Source organism: Kryptolebias marmoratus, linkage group LG9, assembly GCF_001649575.2.
Source record: "Kryptolebias marmoratus isolate JLee-2015 linkage group LG9, ASM164957v2, whole genome shotgun sequence".
Taxonomy (NCBI): domain Eukaryota; kingdom Metazoa; phylum Chordata; class Actinopteri; order Cyprinodontiformes; family Rivulidae; genus Kryptolebias; species Kryptolebias marmoratus.
Window position 1 is genome coordinate 17,043,580 of NC_051438.1, and position 19,141 is coordinate 17,062,720.

Sequence of the window (19,141 nt, forward strand, 5' to 3'; positions counted from 1 at the left end):
GGGGGGGGGGGCTGTCAATTATTGATGAGAAATGGCGAATGGCCGATTTCGGGGAGACACAGGAGGACATCGTAGATCGGAAGGGAGGGAGGGCGAGGGGGGCAAGGAGATTGAGGGGTGGGTGCAAGGACATGGCTGGAGTGAGACGTGGGCAGCCTGTAGATCGGACCCGTCGCTGTCCTTTGGATGTGAGGTGAAAGAGAGAAAGATGCGCCTTCATATAAGCCGAGCGAGGGTGGGAGGGAAGGGGAGGAGGGAAAGGAGGAGGGGTGTAATCGAAGAAGAGGAGAGGGGGGGAAGGAGGCAGCTAAGAGAGAAAGAGAGAGAGAGAGAGAGAGGGCAGAGGAAGGATGTCCACGGCGGTGCTTTCTAATCCTAACAGACGGAGCAGCAGACCGTAAATGTGTGCATAATCTTGAATTGCGCCTCCGCGGTTTCCTCAAAACGCAGAGGGACAGAGAGTCAGAGCCCCCTCCCATCCCTCTCCACCCCACCCTCGGATTACTAGCCTCCACCAGGCAGAGTGAGAAATGTCACTGGCACAAACACCTCTGGCCACAGGAGGGGATTTTGAGGTCACGGTGATTGTTCCGCCTGCGGCAACGCGCTCCTCCCGGAGAGAGTGTGTCCTTCCTCCTATTAATTGGTTCCACTAATTCACCCAGAGTCTCTCGTCGCGCGCTCACACGAGACCTTGTGAGGACGCCAGTGACACAAAACACAAATCACAAAGAAACAACTTAAGCACCGCATAAAGCAAATGCACGCGGGCCTTGCTTGAGTTGATGGATTGAAGGTGAAAAGAAAGATTAAATATCCACTGAAGCGTGCAAACACACACATACACACGGCAGGTGAGTGAATGCGCACCCTGCCACAGCTTATGAGCACAGCGCAGTAGTGCACTAGCAGTTGGAAGAGCCGAAAACTTTTCAAGGCTCTCTGAGACTTTTAATTAAAAACCTGGCTTGAGGAGCATCAGGCAAATATTAATGTAAAACGATGCGTTAAATCCACAAAACAATGACGTGTGTAATTTTCTTAATTTTCTCGCTGGTACGGTTCCCTTTGAAGATTAAAATCATGTTTCGTTTCATCCCTGTGGGGTTCTAATTGGTTTTTTATGCGTTGTTGGTGAGGAGACTTTTTTTCTAAAATAATGCGCTTACGTCGCGTTCTTCTTGTTAACAAGTTTGGATGAATTAATAGAGCGTGGAATATATAGCATGAGCCCCAACTCAGGGAGTACACATCACTCTAGTGACCTTCTTCACCCTTCCTGCTGCGCAACTGAGGATAAAAAAACAGAGCTCAGTAACAGGCGAGTTGTAGCTGAAGGCACCTCTAAAAAAATGTGTTTTCTGACAATGATCCACCAGAGGGCAGTCAAGCTCCATCAAAAAAAGCCTCAAATACAAGGCATAACACAAAAGGCTGCTCCAGTCATTTATTACTGACCTCCATGATTTATGAAGGTAATGTGAACAGAAGCTTTTTTTGTTAGCAAGCTGGTTTTAAAAGACATGTCCTGAATAGAGGACCATTTAGGCAAACAGAGATGTTCTTTTCGAAATTAGAAGTAATTATTTTACCAGGCTAATTATAGTCATTTTTTGATTAAAGCTGACATTTTTTTTATTTCTCTTGCAGTTGAAACAGCCAAACACAGATTGGACTCTCACAAAGACTCAAAATTCATCTATCAAAAGGTAGTACTTTGACCTTTATTTATTTAACGTGAAAAATTACATTTTTTAAAATTATAAAATGATGAGCAGAACGACGCACACAGCTTGTTTAAAAATCTCTTTGTGTAATTGCTGTATGTGACATCTGTGTTCTTGTTGTTATTATAAAGCATGCTTTTACCCTGTTTGTGCTTAGTTACAATTCTATCAACATGGATGGCACCCTCATGCGTAAGGCCATGCATGCAGACCCAGAGAACTACATTACCTCTATGGCGCCTGGGCAGTACTGGACCTGGGGAAACCATATGAAAAGCACAAAAGGTGAGAGAAAAAGTGGAATACCAGAAGCAGCTTTCATAAAAACTATATGTTGTAAGAATATGCTGTTTTATTACCTATTCACCAGAACTTATACAGTGATTTTCAGCACTTTTAATGCACTATTGTATCATTTTGTTGTTGACATCATCACTGGCTGCATATAATTAGTCCTTGTTGCTAAACCTCTAAACCCCGAATATACAAATGCATTATGCAAATTGAAAAAGCTATACTGAAATGAGGTCAGTAGTGTATATTAAGCAGCTGCTTCTCTCCTCTCCTGGACTCCTCACAGACTATAAGATGTCTCCTTCACCCAGTGGCCTGCCCTCCCGTCCATGGACTCCTCGCTGCACGCCTCCTCCCCAGCAGCAGCAGCCATCGCTTCCTCCCCACCCACAGCCGCACCCGCACCCTCCACCCGACTACCACCACAACGTCTACATCCCCGGAACCCCATCAGGCTTTTGCACCCTGCGGCCCGCTGTACACCGAAGCGAGCTGGATGTCCACAACTCTTTCTCCACCTTTGGCAAGAAGCGGCGGCTGCAGATGTCCCCCCAGGGGGAGGCTGCAGTGATAAATAATGACCTGTACAATGACTGACTCATCAATGACTGCCTGAATGGATGATTGAAATGATGGATAAACTCGTGAGAAACCAGAAGGAAAAACCGTTCAGTACTCAAGCGGGTTTGATTTATGAGGGGTATAAAAATGGACATGAACAGCAATCCACTGAGGGGTAGAAATAATTAATGGACAGTCTCTTTTGGAGAAAATGATTATTTATGTGACATGTCACTGCAACATTGTCATTGTGTCTGCTGTTATTGCAGTTGATTACTACATTTATTATGATTATTATTATTTAGACAATCAAACTGGAGCAGCAAATCCATCCAAAATGTTTCATCATTTTGCACATTCCTATGAATTTATATTTTAGTTATATAAAAAAAAGATCTCTTTCTTTGTGTATGTTTCTTTGCTAACAAAGCTTCTGTAAATATGACAAATATGATGTAAATGTATATGCAAGCTGCACCATGATGCAGGCTACTGTAATGTTGGGGTCTTTTCCCCCACACATGTACTGTAAACATTTATTAAATTAAAGTATTTTTTCACCTGGTTGTTTTTTTAAAGGCTTCTGAATACACCTGCTGTGTGACACAAGTTTGACACAAGTTAATGTAAAAAAAAAACCCTAAATCATTTAGGTTTCACAGATCTGAGTTTAATTAACTCCAGTCAATTATTTTTGAGGAGGAAAAGAAAAAGTTCTCCTGCAAGGGTGGAAAGCATTTTCTCCTTGGTAAGCGGTTTTCCACAGCAAGGAATAAACATAGTAAAATGCTAACATATGCTAATTGGAGCACTTGCATTTCCATTTGCCCGCAGAGAATACTGGGGTTCATTAACTGAACAAACACAACCTTCTCCCTCGAAATATCACTTTAATTAAGACCACAGACACGAATACAAGCATCGAGGGAAGCAAAAGGATCAACTCCAAATGCCACACCTGAATAAAAGCTATAGGGGCCCGTGGCTTCCTTCTCTCTGTGCCCTTTTACATTTCACTTCTCAGGGAATTAGCTCCTACCAGCAACAGATGAGAACGGACCAGTAGCCAGAAATGAGCCGGAAATTAGGTCGTCCCGTGACTTGAAAATAATTTTGTTAATAAGGCAACCAGTGTCCACAGAGAGCAGGGAGGGAGGGGAGCAGGGTAACCTTCTCTGCTGTAAGGTGATCCACAGAGACGACTGAAGGGGCAGCCATATTTAGGTCAGCTCTACTTATTTTCAGAGCAGAGTGAAGAATAGTGCTGCTTAAATAGAAGTTAAAAATACTTATTTTAATATATATATATATATATATATATATATATATATATATATATATATATATATATATAGCTAGCTAGCTAGGTGGTACATTAAAAAATTAAAAAATACAGATACATTAATTATATGTCTAGGATAAAACTGTTTCCTCAAAATGGAATAAATAAATTAAAAAAAAGCAAAACAAACAAAAATAAATAAAAAGGTGAACTGGTCAATTTCGTGAACCATACTGGTCATTCTACTGGGAGTTGTCCACTGGCCTTGGTGCTGAAAGTTTTGTGACAATGGTCTTTTCATATGCAGCTGTGTTACAGACATGCGTCCACCAGAGGGCGCATCGAGTTAATGAATGTTTTGAAAACAAGTCTTAAGAAAAAAAACAAAAAACACACACTTACTCCAAGAATGCAATATACACCACAGCAGTACGCACGCAAACTTTCAGTCTCTAATAATGTGTCATTTGCACGTAGTGTCATTATTTTATTTCGTTAGCTTTTCTTCCAAACATCGATTTGGCAACACATTTATGCAATGCAAATGGTGTTTATAAAACAAGTGTGCTTGCTGAGGCTCAGTGATGCCAGTGATAGATAAATTATTCAGATAATTTCATCATATATATAGACAATATAACAATAACAGCCAAAAAAGTCACAACAATGATAAATTACAATTAAAACTGTTAAAAAATGACATTAGAAAGCATAAAAAATGGCAATGACTCAGTCAGTTTCACAGATATTGACCTACAGTTTGGTGTGGTAGTAGCCGAGACTGATCTCATACATTTTGTATGTTAATAGATTGCCTAAGGTCTTTGCCAGTAACCATTTGTCATCAACTCTGTCCATTAGCAGCACATTTCATGAACCACTAAACAAAGTGTAATGAAACTTCCAGTACATAAATAATTGATGTTCAAATACAAGTGAAGAACTCTTGCAGCCAACACAATTCAAGAAGGCTTCCACAGCTGACTGATTTTAGAAAAAAAAATTGCTATAATTCAGTATATTTTACAGATGTGCTAAAGTTTAGTGTGGTTGTAACTGAAAGCCATTCACAACACACACTCCAAGTGCTACACATTATGCGCAACATTTGCTTAAAACTTTAGTATTAACTGTTGGAGTCAACCTTGCCTGTCTGTTAGCAAAATATCTAATGAACCACTGGATGGGTTTTAAATAAACTCTCAAAAAATAATTATTAGATATGCATTTATAACTGATTAACCTTTGGAGTCAATCGCATTCAAGATGGCCCCCACAGCTAACTGACTTTAGCCACCACAAAAAGGCCACAACTCAGTGAATTGTACAGATTTTGAGCTAAAATTTGATGTGGTAGTCACTGATAATCATTCATAACCCATGGTCTGAGAATATCATCTTGCAATATTGCATGAGATCACACACAATGGTGTTTTCAAGTTTTGACCATATTGGCTGAAACTTGCTATGTTGAAATTTTTCAACATAGCGTTGCATTAATTTTAACCTCTAGCATGGAAGGTGGCAGACAGGGGCAGTGTTCATTTTAATTTGCTTTAAATATAGAAATGCTGTTGGTTATGAAAGTGTGTAGCAATGCTTAATATCCTATAAAGTGATTTGGTTTATCTTATTCTGTAAATTAGCGTGTGCCTACACAGCAGTGGAAAAAGTAGAATATTCCACCATGAAATGTGAAAGGATTTGAAAAACACAACTCAAAATACTTTACCAGTGCATTATTATATTTTACCGCAACTTTCAGTTTCGAAAAAAATACATTGCTTTGAGAGCAATACAACACCATTAAAATATAAATAACAAAAAAATATTAATTGAAACATTTGCTTAATGCTTCTCATGGATACTGGAACCTGTTTTGATTGATAAATGCCTCCAACTCTCAGTAAATGCAGCTTTATTATGAACATTTCTATTTTCTTAAAAACAGCTAGGCAGCATATTTCTCCACCAGATGGCATCATTGAGTAAGAATCATTGTATTTTAAACAGAGATGGTAGTTTTATGTCAATAAATTGTTAAGCAAAGGGGTTAAAATGACCCAAACCATGAGAAAATTAGACAAAGAAGAGGTCAAATTAAAAGTATGTATACAAAAATAAAAAATAGGTAACTGAGAAAAAAGTCATAAAGGTAGAATCATTTCACCTCTACCTGTTTCTCAGGAGGAAAACAAGATAAAGGAATACACTCAGGAAAACATTTTGGATACATTCATCAGTTGATAGATGTAATAATAACTTGTTAAAAAAATATATTTGTAAATTTGGGCTTTTTGCCATTCTGCAGAGTAAATTTGGGACTGAGAAAATAACCAGCTGAAACGCTTGAAGTCGTGTTTTGTGAAACTTCAACAAGTAAAAAACAGAGGTTATGATGGTGTTGATGACTTTCATAAATTAGATTTAGGTAGGTTTGTTAAATCATCTTAACTCATTTTACTTTCTCTTTTTTATGAAGAAGTGTTTTCAGTCAATCAGATATGACAAATCTATCATTTTTCAGGATAAATTTAAATACAGTTTGTAGAAAAATGCAAGTTACTTTTTTTCCATTATCAAAATGATTGTTTTAGAATCATCTAAAAATAATAAAATTGATTTTTATGTCAGTTAGACCTAATTTAATCAAAAGCTCATATTATAAATATAAAGTGGTACATTACTCACTACAGTTTAAAATGTAGGCTGAATCAATAGACCCTAAATTAAAAAAACAAAACAACATTGTCATTTTGTAAATGAGTAAAAAACAAAATGATCCAAGAAAATAAGATTGAAAAAACTACATTTTTCTAAAAGTAGGATGTTTAAAGTGCTGGTATGTGCACAAACCATAGATGTGTGGTGGATTTAAATGTTTGTTAAGTATTTTGCCTGAATATGAACAACTTCTGCAGATTCCAGATGGAACATAAAAGTAGTAAGGCCAGATGTAGTGTCTGGGCTTCTTGACTTATGTTTTTGATGTTCTTTATGTGTTTTATTATATGTTCTGTTTCTTGTGATTCCTGTGCTTACTTCTGTTCCTTATGTCTTAGTTGTGATGTCTCTTGTTTTGTTTAGCTTCCTGTGCCTCCATGTTTCAACTGGTACCTCAGTCAGTACTTTTCCTGCCACACAGCCTCAGAAGAATCGTTCTTAATGGAGCCTGGATGTGAATGAAAACAGGAACAAAAAGACAAGATTTAACTTGAAAATATATTGATTTTCAAATCAAGTAAGAACAACATTAACAATTAGAAGGGAAACTAAATAAACAAATAAGTAATGTCAACAATTGTTGAAGATTTTGTATTGTTCAGTCCGTTTATTAAACCTTCAAGATTCATAAAAGGTCCAAAAACAAGAATTGATTAGGAAAAAATGCAAAGAGAAAATAGTCCTTAAATATAGTCCAAACAAATGCATTAGAAGAAAAAAGTGGGGGAAAAAGAAGAATCCAAAAACTCCAGCGAAAGGGAAAAAAATAATTGATCCTACCGCACAGGTACCAGAAGGTAGCTCGCCATCTTGAATTGACTCATTTCCTTTTCAGTCCCTGGAAAAAAAAATCAGACCTAAAATGGTCAGAAACCCAAATGAGCATTTCATTTAACTATATATGTACCTGCTTATCATAAGCTATGTTTAACATTCACACAATACAAATATGCATATTTAAATTAAACAAATCCATACATCACACGACCATAATTTAATAATTGACTCAAACTCATTCAATAAACTCAATACCTAAGCAAAATCATTTAAATTCAAGAATATAACGTTCATTCAAAGATATCAAGTTCATTCAAGTCATTCAGTTCATTAAGTGCAATTAAACTATTATCCAAGTACTTATGTATCCTAAGTAATTGTGAAAATTCTCAAGCAGAAAATAAAAAATAAGTGTTGCACAAAAATCATATCTACATTCAATTCAATTCTGTATACAACCCATGCTGCCGTCTTAACACGGATCGGGAAAAGTTTCAAAACGCAACAAAACTCAACTAAAGTGTCACAATTTGTCACATAATGTAACACTTCAGAGCATTAACAAAAATTCGGCTTATGAAAACACTCTCAAAACCTTTGTATTTCATCAAAACCAGCGTAATTTCACCTAACTTTAGGCGGAAGCAGCAGGCTAAATTGGCCGATAATGCTAAGGAGTTCTGAATAGTTACGAAGCTGTGATTAAACTCACTTTAAACATAAAATAAATGGTTGCCACCGACACAAATGATAAAGAAGGTAAAGGGTAACAGGCTCACCGCTGAAATACTGTTCCACTTCATGTATTTTTAGAGTTATAACAACTGCTTGGGGAAGCTCAAGCCGCGGCCACAGTGGAGAGGAGACAGGAAGTGAGGTCACACAGTCGGAAACGGACCCGCAACAATAAGGTGTCTTTGGACACGGGTTGCACCTCCATCTGTGGCTTGATAAAACCGCTGTTTTAAAATCAGACCTGCTAAGATTTAAAATTTATAAAACCACACATTATCATTTCTCCAGATTCACTTGATCTCATTGTTTTGAAGAGACAGAACTCTTTTCAGTACATCAGCCTTTATCACACCTCCTGTCTGCACACCAGAAGGCGGGTAATGAATCACACCTGTCTGCACTGAAACAGTTCAGTGCTAAGTCCATCTATGACTTTTACATCCTTCTTTATGAGTAAACAGATCACAGCTTGTGCTCCAGATAATGTTGTTAGAAAGAAAAGTTGTCATTGTTGCCAGCTTTTTTTTCCTTTACAGTAACTTTAATTATTTTTTTGGTATCCGATTCATTGTGTGTTTTAACAGATTACCTCATGGTATAAGAATTTCTGAATAACCAACGTTTATTTTCCTTAATTAAATAAACAAATAGGTTTAGCTCCTTTAAAGCATACTTTCAAAGGAAATACCAACATAAATGGAAAGAACACCCTTAATAGCTCACTCCGGACAGCTGTTTTAATGCTTTTTGTTTCATTACTTTTACCACAATATTATATAGTTTTTTTTATTTTGTTTGTTTTGCCATACACAAGGGTTTAAACATTGTAATTTGCTTTTTAAATTAGAAATGTTGGTAAATTGACTTTGGGTCATTGATGAACACATAGTGAGAATGTAAGCTAGTGTTTATTTTGGGTGGCACAGCGGTAAAAACTCAAGGGTTGGTGAGGTTTGACACTTTTATTTTGTTGTTGTTTTAAAGATGTGTCACATTCATATTTCTAAAGAAGTATTTGACTTTTTCCACTGTTACTCTCTGCTAAGCTTTGGTTGCACAGATCACACCACTTCACCCGAACACACCAGCAAATAGGGAAAATTTTAATGTATGTTTTGTGATTAGAAAGCACAGAGATCAGTTTCAATACGGTGAACAGAAAATGTTCCTGTATTGTAAATCCATCAGTGTAAACATACAGTAAAATAATCACAGCTTTCTATGCAGCAGCAGTCACAGGGTGTCACTGTTCACCACTGAAGCACAAATGTGTCTACTGTCATGATATCACCACGAACCTAAATTCAGAGGGTGTGTGGGACGAGCGGCTGATCGGATAACATGCCTTGATTTTTAAAACAACAACAAAGTCCTTTTTTTAAAGATCTTCTCAAGATTCTCAGAGCTTTCAAACCAGCCCACGATTAACGCTTTAAATATCTGCTATATAATCATTTTGCTCTGCAGTGGGAAGGATGGCGTCTTGGGCCGCTGTCTTTGTCTGGACTGCAGTCTGGCCCTGCGCTTTGTCTGTGACACGGTACTCCATAGAGGAGGAGATGGAGAGGGGCTCTGTTGTGGCTAATCTCGCTGCGGATTTGGGACTTGAGCTTGCAAGTTTGGCACAACGAGAGGTAAAACTCGACATATTCACGAATAAAAAATATCTAGACTTTAACAAAAAGACAGGGGAGCTTTATGTCGTGGAGAAGATAGACAGGGAGTATCTGTGTCCGGCGAAGCCAACTTCGTGTTTTCTAAAGCTTGATTTTATCATAGAAAGCCCGCTGCGCATCTTCAATATTGAACTCGGAATAACGGACATAAACGACAACGCGCCGCATTTCCGAAGGGACCGAGTGGAGCTGGACGTCTCCGAATCCGCCACGCCGGGGGAGAGGTTCTCTCTGCCCAACGCCGTAGATCCAGATGTTGGCATAAATACGATTAAAACGTACAAACTCAGCGCAAGCGAACATTTCACAATAGAAATCCAGACGGGCACTGATGGAACTCAGTATGTGGATTTCGTGCTGACCAAATCTTTAGACCGAGAGGAGAATCCTGCTCATAATTTAATCTTAACAGCTGAGGATGGCGGTGTCCCTGTGCGATCAGGCACTGCCAACATAATAGTCAGAGTACAGGATACTAATGATAATCCTCCCCGGTTTGACAAACCTGTTTACATCATTAACATGACGGAAAACACTCCGATAGGAACGTTAGTGACAAAGCTCAACGCTACAGATCTTGATGAGGGTTTGAATTCAGAGATAGTGTACTCATTTACGCTTTACACGTCAGAAAAAACGCAAGATGTCTTTGCGCTGAACTCTAACACAGGTGAGGTAACTGTGAAAGGAACAATTGATTATGAAGATATGAGAATTTATGAGATGCACATTGAAGCCAGGGATAAAGGTGCGCACCCCCTGCTGGGGCAGTGTAAAATGGTCGTTCATGTCACAGATATGAACGATAATTATCCAGAAATCACCGTGCAGTCCGTTAAAAACACGGTGGCTGAAAATATACCTGTTGGGAGTGTTATTGCGCTGGTGGGAATAGATGACAGAGACAGTGGTGGCAATGGGGAAGTGAGTTTATCATTACAGGACACCATGCCTTTTATTCTTAACAAATCCTCAGATAAACCGACACATTATGAACTAATAGTCTCAGAGCCTTTAGATCGTGAAAAAGTGCCAGAATATGTAATCACTCTGATGGTGAAAGACGCAGGAACGCCACCTTTATCTGATAATGAAACAATAACTGTGCATCTGCTGGATGTCAATGACAACGCACCGCAGTTCCCCCAGTCTTTTAATAAAATACGTGTGATGGAGAATAACGCCCCTGGTGCCCTGCTGAGCTCACTCACTGCATTTGACCCTGACCTCCATGAAAACCAGTATCTAGTTTATTTCATCCTCGAGAAGGAGATTGCCAACACCTCCATGTCCATGTTGTTCTCCATCAATCCAGAGAATGGGAATCTTTATGCACTGAAAACATTTGACTATGAGATTGAGAAGGAGTTTCTGTTTCACATCGAGGCCAGGGACTCTGGTTCTCCTCCTCTCAGCAGTAATGTGACTGTCCACATAATTATTGTGGATCAAAATGACAATGCTCCGGTTATAGTGTCTCCTTGGCGTGCGCAGGGCTCGTTAGTGGAGGAAAAGATACCCAGATCTACTGATAAAGGCTCCCTGGTTGCCAAGGTGATAGCCTTGGACACGGACTCTGTGCACAACTCTCGGATCACCTATCAGTTCCTCCAGGTGACTGATGCATCCTTGTTCAGTCTGGATCAGTACAACGGAGAGATCCGGACCATGAGGATGTTCAGTTACAAAGACCCGCGCCACCACAGACTGATTGTTGTTGCCAAGGACAACGGGGAGCCCGCTCTGTCTGCTACAGTCACCATCAAACTGTCCACAGTGGAGACTGCTGTCAAGGCCTACTCGGACATGACTGAGATGTCTCTGGAATATGACATCTTTTCAGACATCAACCTGTATTTGGTCATCGGTCTGGGCTCAGTTTCGTTTCTCCTGCTCATCACCATCCTGGTCACCATCGTGCTCAAGTGTCAGAACACCAAGCCCAGCAAATCAGCTCCTCCCAGCAGGAACAGTGTGATCAGTGAGAGGAACTCCACCATCGCAGACTCCACTCTGGTGTCCAATGATGCCTACTGGTACAGTCTGTTTCTAGCAGAGACCAGGAAAGGAAAGCTGGTGGTCAGACAGCCTGTGCCAAAGGGCTCCAGGTACATCGTGTCCAGTATCCCGAGAGGAACAGGACAGTCAGAGACCAGCGGCTCAGCAGCTTCTACTCTGCAGGTAAGGATTTAATTAGCCTTCATGGTTCCATAATAATTTTTTTAAAATCATACTGAGTTGAAATTTATCCTACCTCATAACCTAGCTTTGTGAAGGGTTGCATCTTTTAATTTGTATATTTACAAACACCGACGTTTTCCCTTTTATTCATTTTGACGTGTACCTTTATATGCATATTTTCTTGAAGTCATTTTTTTGTTTGACAAGATTTATGTCCCAATTAACGTATCAGTAAAAGGTTTTGGGAAGTATTTAAAATAAATGTTTTACCTTCTTTGTATATCATTCACAGACTTGTCCATTTACAATTTTATTACTACACGATACTGAGGAAAATAATATGTTAACCACACAAAGTTTTATTTAAAATATGTTAAAATATAAAACATATTAATAAAATACAACAAAGCAAACAAAAAAGTCAAGCACATCGTATCAAATATATGCAGAAATATTTTTGAAGATCGTATCATCTTACCTTTAGATTTAATTCCTGTTTTAGCAATACAATTTTCTTCAGTCATAACATAACTAAAAATAAATATAATTTGTACAACTCAGGGAATACGGAAAACAAAAGCTTTTCTTAAAATAAAAAAACAGGAAAATCTTGAATTTATTTTCATACAGTACAATATTTATTTAATATTTTTAACTGTCTTTAGCTTTTGGTTAATAAGTTTTACAGACCTGCACGGTGGCGCAGTTTTACTCGTAGAAATGCAGCCTTTGACCGCCATGACAGGGAGCCGCTGTCCGTAGAGCTGATTTCTGAGAGCGCAGGACAGCTCCGTGGTGCTGAAACAGCGGTCGGAAAATGTACCTCCAAAATACTATTATTTTCTCAGGATTTAAAAGGCTTCTGGAGGAGATTAAAATCGGTGCCTTTTGAACAAATCGTTTTGACTGACAGCCTGTCTTTCATCATTTGAAGTATTTCACTCCTGAAAAAAAAAAAACAATGGCTCCGGTTCGAACAAAGGGTGCTTTGCAAAGGTACGTGCTGCTCTTAATTTTTTTTTATTTCATTCGCGGCACTTCAACCTCAGTGACTCATTACTCTATACCTGAAGAGATGAAGGCAGGATCAGTCGTTGCAAACCTCGCTACTGATCTCAGTCTGGACGTCACAACACTGACAAAGAGAAAAATGCGCCTCGACATCATCGCCAACAAGAAATATCTGGATGTGAACAAAGAGACTGGGGATCTGTACATTGTAGAGAAAATTGACAGGGAACACATTTGCCCAACAAAATCGTCCACGTCGTGTTATCTAAGACTAGAAATTACCCTAGAAAACCCAGTGCGGATTTTTAACATAGAAGTAGAAATTCTGGACATGAACGACAACGCCCCGCAATTTCGAAGAGACGTCATTCATTTAGACATATCTGAAGCGACGCCAAAAGGAGAAAGGTTTTCCCTTAGTAATGCAGTGGATCCTGATATTGGATCGAATTCAGTTAAAACATATCATATGAGTGAAAGTGAATACTTTAATATTGAGGTTCAAACGGGACGAGAAGGATCAAAATTTGCTGATTTGATATTGAAAAAGGTATTAGATCGTGAGAAGCAGGCCGTTCATAATTTAATACTTACAGCAGTAGATGGAGGAACACCTCCTCGTTCTGGCACTGCCAGTGTTATTGTCCGTGTTTTAGACACAAATGATAATGCTCCTACCTTTAATAACTCAATTTACAATATCAATTTAATGGAAAATTCTCCCATTGGAAGTCTTGTTCTTCATCTTAATGCAACAGACTTAGATGAAGGTTCTAATTCTGATGTAACATATTCTTATAGTTTATATACATCAGAAAAAACCCAGGAGACATTTAATCTGAATCCAACCACAGGTGAGATTACTGTCAAAGGAATGCTGAACTATGAGGATTTCAGGATTTATGATATGGAAGTTATAGCATCAGACAAAGGAGTCAACAGTTTATCAGGACAATGTACCATCAAGATTTTAGTTGAAGACATGAATGATAATCATCCAGAAATATCTATTAAATCATTTCAGAGTCCAGTGAGTGAAAACATTGAATTACAGACAGTGATAGCTGTAGTTAGTGTGAGTGATAAAGACTCAGGTGACAATGGAGTGGTTGATCTTCATATTCCAGACAACATGCCTTTTAAACTTAGAGAGTCCTCTGATAATTATTATGAATTAGTGGTATCAGAGCCATTAGACCGAGAGAAAGTCCCAGAATATGACATCACTTTTACTGTGACAGACAGAGGTTCTCCTCCTTTATCTGACAATGAAACTATGACTTTAGAGCTGCTGGATGTTAATGATAATGTCCCACAGTTTTCCCAGTCTTTTTATATTATACGTGTGATGGAGAATAACGCCCCTGGTGCCCCGCTCAGCTCACTCTCTGCATTTGACCCTGACCTCCATGAAAACCAGTATCTAGTTTATTTCATCCTCGAGAAGGAGATTGCCAACACATCCATGTCCATGTTGTTTTCTATCAATCCAGAGAATGGGAATCTTTATGCACTGAAAACATTTGACTATGAGATCGAGAAAGAGTTTCTGTTCCACATCGAGGCCAGAGACTCTGGTTCTCCTCCTCTCAGCAGTAATGTGACTGTCCACATAATTATTGTGGATCAAAATGACAACACTCCCGTTATAGTGTCTCCGTGGCGTGCACATGGCTCAGTGGTGGAGGAAAAGATACCCAGATCTACTGATAAAGGCTCCCTGGTTGCCAAGGTGATAGCCTTGGACACAGACTCTGTGCACAACTCTCGGATCACCTATCAGTTCCTCCAGGTGACTGATGCCTCCTTGTTCAGTCTGGATCAGTACAACGGAGAGATCCGGACCATGAGGATGTTCAGTTACAAAGACCCGCGCCACCACAGACTGATTGTTGTTGCCAAGGACAACGGGGAGCCCGCTCTGTCTGCTACAGTCACCATCAAACTGTCCACAGTGGAGACTGCTGTCAAGGCCTACTCGGACATGACTGAGATGTCTCTGGAATATGACATCTTTTCAGACATCAACCTGTATTTGGTCATCGGTCTGGGCTCAGTTTCGTTTCTCCTGCTCATCACCATCCTGGTCACCATCGTGCTCAAGTGTCAGAACACCAAGCCCAGCAAATCAGCTCCTCCCAGCAGGAACAGTGTGATCAGTGAGAGGAACTCCACCATCGCAGACTCCACTCTGGTGTCCAACGATGCCTACTGGTACAGTCTGTTTCTAGCAGAGACCAGGAAAGGAAAGCTGGTGGTCAGACAGCCTGTGCCAAAGGGCTCCAGGTACATCGTGTCCAGTATCCCGAGAGGGACAGGACAGTCAGAGACCAGCGGCTCAGCAGCTTCTACTCTGCAGGTAGGCATTCAGTAAATATTAGTGTTTTTTTTGTTATTGTAAGAAATATTGTTTTGTTTAGCATCCTTTTAACAAACTGACTAATTTTGTTTTTCATTTTATTAAAGAATTAGAAATGTCTATCAACATTTATATATGTTTTGAAAAGTAATGGTGGTTCAAGTTTGAATGCTTTTTATCAATTTTTCACCATTGAGTTTTTTACTTTAGTAACTGTTTAGGACATTCACATGAAAAACTTTTTAAATTCACCTCATTTTCTGTATTTTATAGAAACAGTAACTCCTTTTTTGCATTGTTTTACATACACCAATTTTCACACTTTCATATTAAAATTAGTTTCCATTTTGTTAAATACCATTTCTTTTCATTTTTGAGATAATGATGTTTTCAGAATAACTTATTTTTCTTTTAATACACTTAATCAACAAAAAGCTTTAGGATTACCTTTTTAACAGCTCTACAAATTACTTTATTTATTATCATTGCTTATACCAATTTTATAAAAACCTATCTTTTTAAAAGATGATGAATCTTTTATCAATTTGAAAAGCTATTTTGAGTAGTCAAGACCTAATTACATTTTTATTTGTTTACTGAACAATGTGAATGACAATTCTCACTTTTATATTACTTTTCTTCCCACATCCTTCAGTGCCTCATTGAAAAAAATCTTTATTTCATTTATCTTTGGTACAAAGAATAAAGCAAATAAACAAACAATTATGGCACAATTAAGGAAAGTCTGGTACATGTTTTTAACTAAAACACATGAACACAAGGATATAAACAAAACATCTTGGAATTATCTTTTATACTGATTGAATAAATTATTTTTAAACAGATGTACAGCAAATCCAGCTCAGGTAGATCATAACACAATACCCGGTTAAAAGTCTGACAACATTAAAAATTTAGAAAAAAAAAACAACAAAAAAAAGAAAAGAAATGCTTTAAAAATAAAAACATAAAAAGGTATTTTAACGCAGTTAGGATGTATTAAAACACGAGTTATATATAAAATAGAAGTTGGTTTTAATCAGTAGTCTTGTAGTCCAGCTTGGTGGCGCTGTTTTTTTTATCACCCGCCAGCCGCTGAACGTCATGAAAGGCTCTTATTGTCAGTAGAACGTGTTCGTGTTACGTCGGACAGCTCTGGAAAAAGCCCCAAAAACAACAAACTGCGGCACTTTGTACTCTCACGGGAATTAAATCTTCTGAAACGGTTCGGATGAATGTCTAAAGGTGTGAAATATAATTTCCATGGGAAGCTGGAATTTATTATTAGAAATATTTTCACCCTGCTTGTAACAATGGATTCTGTTGTGACGAAGACGTATTGGCAAAGGTACGTGCAGCTCGTTATTCTTTTTACTTTCATTAGCGAGATCTCAACCTCAGTGGTTCATTACTCCATACCTGAAGAGATGAAAGAAGGATCAGTGGTTGCAAACCTCGCTACTGATCTCAGTCTTGACGTCACAACACTGACAAAGAGGAAAATGCGCCTCGACATCATCGCTAACAAGAAATATCTGGATGTGAACAAAGAGACTGGGGAGCTGTACATTGTAGAGAAGATTGACAGGGAACACATATGCACCACAAAATGGTCATCATCGTGTTATCTAAAACTTGAAGTAACACTGGAAAGTCCTTTACGGATATTTAACATAGAATTAGAAGTGCTAGATATGAACGACAACGCCCCGCAGTTCAGAAGAGACTCCATTCATTTAGATATCTCCGAGGCGACTCCGAAAGGGGAGAGGTTTTCTCTCAGTAACGCAGTGGATCCTGATGTCGGATCAAATTCTGTTAAAACGTATCATTTGAGTGAAAGTGAATACTATTAAATCATTTCAGAGTCCAGTGAGTGAAAACATTGAATTACAGACAGTGATAGCTGTAGTTAGTGTGAGTGATAAAGACTCAGGTGACAATGGAGTGGTTGATCTTCATATTCCAGACAACATGCCTTTTAAACTGAGAGAGTCCTCTGATAATTATTATGAATTAGTGGTGTCAGAGCCATTAGACCGAGAGAAAGTCCCAGAATATGACATCACTTTTACTGTGACAGACAGAGGTTCTCCTCCTTTATCTGACAATGAAACTATGACTTTAGAGCTGCTGGATGTTAATGATAATGTCCCACAGTTTTCCCAGTCTTTTTATATTATACGTGTGATGGAGAATAACACCCCTGGAGCCTTGCTGAGCTCACTCACTGCGTTTGACCCTGACCTCCACGAAAACCAGTATCTAGTTTATTTCATCCTGGAGAAGGAGATTGCCAACACCTCCATGTCCATGTTGTTCTCCATCAATCCAGAGAATGGGAATCTTTATGCACTGAAAACATTTGACTATGAGATCGAGACAGATTTTCTGTTTCACATTGAAGCCAGAGACTCTGGTTCTCCTCCTCTCAGCAGTAATGTGACTGTCCACATAATTATTGTGGACCAAAATGACAATGCTCCAGTTATAGTGTCTCCGTGGCGTGCACATGGCTCAGTGGTGGAAGAAAAGATACCCAGATCTACTGATAAAGGCTCCCTTGTTGCCAAGGTGATCGCTTTGGACACAGACTCTGTGCACAACTCTCGGATCACCTATCAGTTCCTCCAGGTGACTGATGCCTCCTTGTTCAGTCTGGATCAGTACAACGGAGAGATCCGGACTATGAGGATGTTCAGTTACAAAGACCCGCGCCACCACAGACTGATTGTTGTTGCCAAGGACAACGGGGAGCCTGCTCTGTCTGCTACAGTCACCATCAAGCTGTCCACAGTGGAGACTGCTGTCAAAGCTTACTCGGACATGACTGAGATGTCTCTGGAATATGACATCTTTTCAGACATCAACCTGTATTTGGTCATCGGTCTGGGCTCAGTTTCGTTTCTCCTGCTCATCACCATCCTGGTCACCATCGTGCTCAAGTGTCAGAACACCAAGCCCAGCAAATCAGCTCCTCCCAACAGGAACAGTGTGATCAGTGAGAGGAACTCCACCATCGCAGACTCCACTCTGGTGTCCAATGATGCCTACTGGTACAGTCTGTTTCTAGCAGAGACCAGGAAAGGAAAGCTGGTGGTCAGACAGCCTGTGCCAAAGGGCTCCAGGTACATCGTGTCTAGTATCCCAAGAGGGACAGGACAGTCAGAGACCAGCGGCTCAGCAGCTTCTACTCTGCAGGTAGGCAGTCAGTGTGCATGCATGGTTTTATGTTTATTGCTTATAATTTTCAGATTTACAACATCTTTCTTTGTCAGATAATTAAGTTGAGAGTCTCACTTTTTTGTGGTAAAAAAAACCCCAATGTCTATCAATATTTCTAAATATCTATAATACTTCCAGTGGCTTAATTTTGAAAGCATTTAAATCAGCCAGTCAATACTTGCTTTAATTAGTAATTGTTTATTGTTTTTGCTTTTTGTCGTAAGCTTAGAAAATCATTTTTTTGGTACTTTTTCCTATTGTTCCCCCCCCCCAGTAGATAGATTTAACTTAGCACACATTTTAAAAGAAACGTAGACACTTTTTGGAAAAATACTTTTTAAAAGCACAAATTCTCATTGTATTTCTTTTTTCATCCAAATAAGTTTGTGATGACATAGTTTTAGAAGCTTTAACCAAAACTTCATAATTTTGTTGGCAGCTCATATGTTAAGAAACAGATTTTTGGAAGAATGTTGTTTTTTTTTTTATTCAGGATGAGATTCTAAATTTAATTGGTTGGACCTGAACATATTCAAAAATGTCAACAATTTTTTGTAGGATTATTTTCAGTGTTTTTTGTCCTTACACA

The 19,141-nt window shown here is 38.9% G+C and overlaps 2 protein-coding genes, 1 long non-coding RNA gene and 1 pseudogene across 7 annotated transcripts in view; 3 read left to right on the forward strand and 1 right to left on the reverse strand.

Annotated features, from left to right (window-relative positions):
• The window catches only part of si:ch73-233f7.1 (uncharacterized protein LOC100537710 homolog), a 6,804-nt gene extending 3,658 nt beyond the window's left edge, over nucleotides 1-3,146 (forward strand). For both annotated transcript variants that reach the window (XM_017427172.3, XM_017427171.3), the window contains 3 exons: nucleotides 1,651-1,709; nucleotides 1,885-2,012; nucleotides 2,308-3,146. In XM_017427172.3, coding sequence (XP_017282661.1) covers nucleotides 1,651-1,709; nucleotides 1,885-2,012; nucleotides 2,308-2,618 — 498 coding nt within the window. In that variant the 3' untranslated portion in view covers nucleotides 2,619-3,146. The remainder of the gene's footprint in view (nucleotides 1-1,650; nucleotides 1,710-1,884; nucleotides 2,013-2,307) is intronic.
• The window catches only part of LOC119617359, a 30,995-nt gene extending 22,727 nt beyond the window's left edge, over nucleotides 1-8,268 (reverse strand). The window contains exons 1-4 of one of the 3 annotated variants that reach the window (XR_005233602.1): nucleotides 8,145-8,262; nucleotides 7,369-7,426; nucleotides 6,907-7,036; nucleotides 1,853-1,983 (exon numbers count right to left, since the gene is read on the reverse strand). This is a non-coding gene — a long non-coding RNA (uncharacterized LOC119617359). Of the gene's footprint in view, nucleotides 1-1,852; nucleotides 1,984-5,040; nucleotides 7,037-7,368; nucleotides 7,427-8,144 lie in introns of those variants that run through there. The other 2 variants (XR_005233601.1, XR_005233600.1) reach the window with 2 other exon arrangements.
• Nucleotides 8,269-9,357: 1,089 nt separating this feature from the next.
• Nucleotides 9,358-19,141, forward strand: part of LOC108242360 (protocadherin alpha-C2-like) — a 34,731-nt gene continuing 24,947 nt past the window's right edge. The window contains exon 1 of one of the 2 annotated variants that reach the window (XM_017427149.3): nucleotides 9,358-11,532. In XM_017427149.3, coding sequence (XP_017282638.2) covers nucleotides 9,576-11,532 — 1,957 coding nt within the window. In that variant the 5' untranslated portion in view covers nucleotides 9,358-9,575. Of the gene's footprint in view, nucleotides 11,958-19,141 lie in introns of both variants that reach the window. The other variant, XM_037977237.1, reaches the window with a different exon arrangement.
• LOC108242358 lies at nucleotides 12,719-19,078 on the forward strand (annotated as a pseudogene).